General features: G+C 24.8%; 1 protein-coding gene across 1 annotated transcript in view; it reads right to left on the bottom strand.

The window, feature by feature from the left end:
- LOC108753827 (long-chain fatty acid transport protein 4) overlaps nucleotides 1-6,249 on the bottom strand; it is a 15,535-nt gene extending 9,286 nt beyond the window's left edge. The window contains exon 1 of the mRNA XM_018495747.1: nucleotides 5,801-6,249. Within this exon, the coding sequence (XP_018351249.1) occupies nucleotides 5,801-5,928 (128 nt within the window). The 5' untranslated portion in view covers nucleotides 5,929-6,249. The remainder of the gene's footprint in view (nucleotides 1-5,800) is intronic.

Raw genomic sequence — 6,249 nt, 5'->3', positions numbered from 1 at the left:
ATATATTAATATACATAAATAATTAATCCTATAGTTTATTAAATGTTATCTTCACACATTAATATCACAAACAAATAATACAAAAATTCAATCAAATTTATTTAAAAAAATTTTAAGCAACGATTACAAATATTTTTAGCTAAGATAATAAATTTTTTACATCTACAATAATAATTTAAATTAATATCAAGAATGTAAATTGCATGCTATATGATTAATTGTAATTCCTTGACACTTTGTGGTAGATAATGTACATATTTGTTTTTTTCTAATTGTAAGAATTCTAATTGTAAAATAAAAAGAAAAAGAAATAGAGATTTATCAGAGACTGAAGTTGATATACTGTGTTAAAATATAATTTTATCTTCGAATTACATAGGAAGCAGAAAATAATAACTCACTGCTCACATTACAAGTATCACAAATGATAAAAGAATAAAAGAAATATCAGGTTTGATTATAATTATATATCGTAACCATATATGACAATTATTCTTATCGAATACTTATATACTTCTATCTTAAAAGTTTTATGAATGCGCAACTCCCATATAATCGATATACTCATACGTCAAATATATAGAACAATAATTATTAGTAATAATTATAATAATAAATTACTTTATTTACATCGTAAAAAGAACAAATAAAATATATCAAAAACTCATTTCTAAGATTTATATGAAGTAGAATCTAATTAAAAACTGATAAAAAGGTAAACAAAGTAATATGTGCAATATGTATATCAATATGAGTTATTGCGTTCTGAACTTAATTGCTAGTTTTCCTCTTAAGCTATTTACTTTATATTGTATTTATGCAGTGACGTGTACTGAAAGAAAAATTCATTAATATAAAAACAATGTATAAAAGTAAAAAGCTATGAGTCAAAGCTGATTGTTGATTGTTAATAATTAAAAGTTTTTATATTTAATAATTTTAGTTAAGATATTTAATTCTAGTTAAAATACAAATTCGAACAAATGTTTCAACCTACTACTAGATTATCTTCAATACAGTTAAATCGTAATAAGAAATAATAAAACATTTAAGATCACTCATATTCGTCACATTTAAAATAACAGTTTATAGAGGTAACACTACTTTTCTCTTCTGACATTCTAAAACCGCAAGTCCTCCATAATAGTGAACAATAGTAATGTCAATAAAGTCATTTTTTTCAATAATAATAATTGGAATTTTTATTCAACCAACCGATAAAGTTCATTAAACATAAAAGGCAAAACAGCAAATGGCATAATAAAAAAAAAGGAGTATAATGCTAATCATACAAAGAGAAAAAACGTAAGTGAACAGAAAAAAAAGGAGAAAGGTCAAATCAAGAGAGTAATAATAATTGTAAAATAAAGAGATAAACGTAACAAAACAGAAAGAGATCTACGTCATTTTGTTCAATCAGTGCTGTTGTTTTTTTATATAGGTACATCATATCTCCGAAATTAGTCTTTTATTATAAGATAGTTCATTGTTAAAAATCTTAACTTCATCCCATTTAAAATTATGATCATACATAATATTTATAATGATTAAAAATTACTCAAATTACTGATGGCGATCCAGTTTCTATAATTGGAATTGATTATTTTGTTTCATATGATTGATAGTTTTATTGCAGTAATATTTAGTTCTTGTCTATATTGACGAAAAGATAAAATTAAGAGGACACCCATTTGCAAGTGAAATCTGAATTAGTTCTATACTTAGCATATTTACAAATTGAACAAAGCGAAAACCAAGAATATTAATGTTTTGAATAAATAAGAAAAATTAATGCTTTGTAATTCTTGATCACGTTTAATCGTTTAAATCGTTATGAAATGCGTATAAATGTATATCGATCTTTGCACTAATGACTCGTAATATTCCGCGTAAGATATATAATACATTATATATATCATCAAAACTAAAGTAATTCGAGACTGGCATATCCGTATGTCACACATTTTCAATTTATTCTGGCAAAAAGTAATTTAAAAAGAATAAGAAAAAAGAAAATAATACGATTAATATTACATCTTATTTTATTGTGATCTATTTATATATTTTAATATATACAAACATACAAAGCAATGTTACATATAATTGAACATACAAAGCAGTCATTACGTCTATCAAATAAAATTTTTAACAAGTAAATTTCGTGTATTCTCTAATGGACCTTCTACAATAAAATTTAAACTTATGAGTCTTATATGAAAGAGATATATAAATAAATTCTATTATAAGTCAAAACTGATTTGATCCATAACAGAATTTTTCTATGTACCTCTTTTATGGACCTTTTACAATAAGTCATTAGTCATAAATTAGAAGTCAGAAGTTAAAAGTTGACGATTGTGATTGGTTAATTTTTAGTTATTTTAACAGATCTAATGACTCCTTTTTATGTGCAATTTTATAATGAGCAAGTAACTACCTTTTTATAAATATGTCAAGATTTAATGTACTCGAACTTGAAAAATATTTTAGATCTGTTTTTATTCCTGTACTAAAACTGCACTAAACTCTTTTTCTCGCTTTCGTCAAATATCATACATATATCTCATTTTAAGTTCTAAAAGTGTATTTCTAAAGGTGTACTAGTTTAACCACAGAAAACAGATCATTTCTCTGATGTCGAACTTTGAACTTTGCTATCAACATAGAAAATACACATTAAATCACTAGAGATAAAACTAACAAAAAATTAATATATAAACCAGATATCCTGAAGTGTCTATTCAAAATATAAACATCTAAACGATTTAATTTATTAGTTAAGTGTTTAAATAAAAAAATTATTTACGCAATAATATGAAATGTTGTAAATAAAATAACTTTTTAAAACGTGTTATAAATTTTTTGCGATTTAATTAAATACTGAATAAAATCAAAGAATAGATATATTTAAAATTAAAAGGACTAGAATTATTATAATATAAAATAAAATGACTTATATATGTATGTATATATCATATTGCAACTATTCAAGTCTTATAAATATCTCCTGTTAATATCGTACATAAATTAATTTTTTCGAAATCATAGAAGTGATTTACCACTATAGCTTTCATCTCTCCATATGTTTAAAATGAATAGTGAACATTAAAAGTTAATTTATTTGAAAATAATTAATTACGTTATATAAGCTATTAACTTTATTATTTAACAATAATAAGATTAAAGTAAGATAAGTAATAATTAATAATAAATAATCAGCACAATCATATTTCTAAGATAAATTCATATTTAAAAACTAATATATATATGTATTAGTTTGACATCTAACTTTAAGGAAAATGGCGCTTTTCCCGTATTTAGATAATTTATTATTTAACTTCTAAGTTTTTAATTTATTTATTTACTATTATACTACACAACTTTACGATATTATTCATTTCTATAGTTTAGTAACTTAAGAAGTCAATATCTTTTAAACAAAGCATTTGCTAGTAAACTTCCGAAAGAAGTATCTTTTCTCTAAATTTTCATACTTTAGTTTAGTTTTAACGCTGGAGCATCCTGTATAACGTACATATTTGATTAGCTTTGTTATTTAATAAAATATTGTAGAATAAAAAGTAAAAAACTGATGTGATAAACGAAGGAACATGAAGCAAAATTTAAGTGCTGAGTAATGATAATAAAAATAAATATCGATTCACACAAATACACAAATGTTTCGACTTTAGATTAAATGACTTTAGAAAAAACTTTAGAAAAAAAGATTAAATCATCCTCAAAATGTTAAATCATAAAATTAAAAGATTATGTTAAAATATTTTTTCTATTAAAAAATACTAAAAAATTAAAAACCTAAATTTCTTTCAAATACATTCGCAATTAATATTTGAACTAAACGGGTTTTTTCTTATCTCGGATCTGTGATAATCCTGTGGTATCCAAAAAAAATCAATGATTTCCAAATTTATTAATGTATGCTGCGCAAATGTTTTCGCTAAATCATTATCTCATCTATATTATCTAAAAATAAAAGATCTATTTTTTTTCTAATATCAATAAAATAAATTCAAGACTATAATCTTGCTCTTTTACAGTTAGGAATATTCGATTCAATCTAAATGCTATATAAAAATAAGAAATGTTATGATATGATATTGTTATATTACTTTCTTATCATTATATTTTTGAATATTATATTTGAATATTATATTTTTATATTATTATGGTTTCTCCTGAAATTAGAAGTCCCTTTTATTCTTACAATACATAATTAAAAATGTATAATATTTTAAACAAATAAATATAAAATATTGCAAAACTGAACAGCATAAAAAACTTAAAACAAACATAATAAAAGAGGTTACGAGCCTAGCTAAATTTTTCGTTACTAACAATTCAATTTAATGTTTAAAATTCATAATAATACACAAAACGTTTTCGAGCTGTTATCGGGTCATTGACTTGTGATCTATTATTAAAATCTATAAAAAACTTAATAATAATATATATGCAAAAATAATTATAAATATTTTAAGTAATTTAGATTCTTATCTTTCTTCATTAGTATACATATATAAAATATTTCAGTTAATAGATGTAATTACTAATAAATATAAATTAATTTATGACGCAAAAAGGAATATTTTAATAGAAAGTCATAATGTAATAAAAGAAAGATCGAGGCTCTTATAAACTCCCCCATCTTTCTCGCGTGCATTCCAACGGCAAAAGAAGCATTGAAGCGAATGCGACGGGCAATCATGCAACTCGGGCATTGAACGCAAATTATTAATCCATAACATAACCTGAAGCACGAAAGACTATTATTACGAGCTTTAAACATACCGCGACAAAATATTCTCAGTCTTCTCTATAATATTTTATCTACTATCACTTAAATAACTTGCAATAATTGCTACATTAAAAAATTAAAATCATATATGTTAATAAATGCGTAAATAAAATAATATATATTATATATTTTCAATATATAAAATATATTACTTTATTTACACATAATATTATATTAATTTACGTATAACATTATAAATGTAATAAGTATATTTTTAATGTTTTCAATTTTATTCAATTAATACTGTAAACGAACACCTTGGAGCAATAAAAAACTTGATAATAATATATATAATCACCATATTATAAAGTAAATTTAGTAGAAACAGTTTCTATAAAGTATAAAATAAAATATAAGAATTATGAACTTATGCAAATATAAAATACATCTAATATATCTTTTTATCCAGGGAATGAAAGTAACTAATTACTTGTAATACCGTTACCTTATCATTACTCTGTTATAATAATGATTTGGCAATAATGAATTTTTTTATGACTGTAACGGTAACATCAGTGTTGGAAAGTCACTCAATCGTTATTTGTAACGAGTTAGAAAAGACACTTGTTATTGAAAAAATTAAGTCGGAATTTGTAATTCGTTATTTTTTAATCATTACTTGTAACTTGTACTTGTTATAAATTACTTTTTTCAGTAAGTAAACGCGCAATGATGCAGATTACTTTTCAAAATGATTTTCCCAATCTTAGCATAATCTTAGCGTTTAATTATATAGTTATCATTATATGGTCAAAAAATTGCATCGTCAAATTGTTATTATAAGAAGTAACGGAAAATGCAACGGAATAGTAATTCCGTTTCCTCTCTTCCATTTCCTCTGTTATTGTCTAATCTATTCTTTATCTTAAACAGCATTAAAAAAATACTAGCAAAAATTTAAACACGAACATTCGCTACGTTATCTACTGAACAAAATATTTAAACTTTTTCCGCCCATATTTTTTCACATTTATTTATACTCACAAAATATCTCTAGGCAATGTCTTGTAGAGCACGTAAATGAAGTGCCGGCGACTTCCGGTAAGAAGAAAACCGCCAAGCAGCAGGCTCAACACGATGATAATGACCAGGTGGAGATCTGTCGTCATCATTTTCCGTTTGCTCGTCCTAGAACTTGGGAAATTAATCGAGCGTGCAACCTAGAAATGGCGCCAGCGGCCACCGGTCAATCGCGCATTAGTTACAAATACCGGTTACAAGTATGTTATAAACCAGTTAAGTACTGATAAACGCGAACGTCGTGGTATGACTGAAACGGAGTTGAAGGACGACTCCGATATATATGAACACTATCCGTGTATCCCCCCAACCATGTGGACAGACTTGCACGTAGTGGTCATCATGAACTCATGAGCCATCCTACGGAGCTACTCCGGAGCAGTGGGAGTGATAAAGTTGATATTACACGTTGC

Source organism: Trachymyrmex septentrionalis, unplaced genomic scaffold (assembly GCF_001594115.1).
Source record: "Trachymyrmex septentrionalis isolate Tsep2-gDNA-1 unplaced genomic scaffold, Tsep1.0 scaffold72, whole genome shotgun sequence".
NCBI lineage: Eukaryota > Metazoa > Arthropoda > Insecta > Hymenoptera > Formicidae > Trachymyrmex > Trachymyrmex septentrionalis.
The sequence above is the reverse complement of the archived record's forward strand: the minus strand, read 5'-3'. Positions and strand labels throughout refer to the sequence as shown.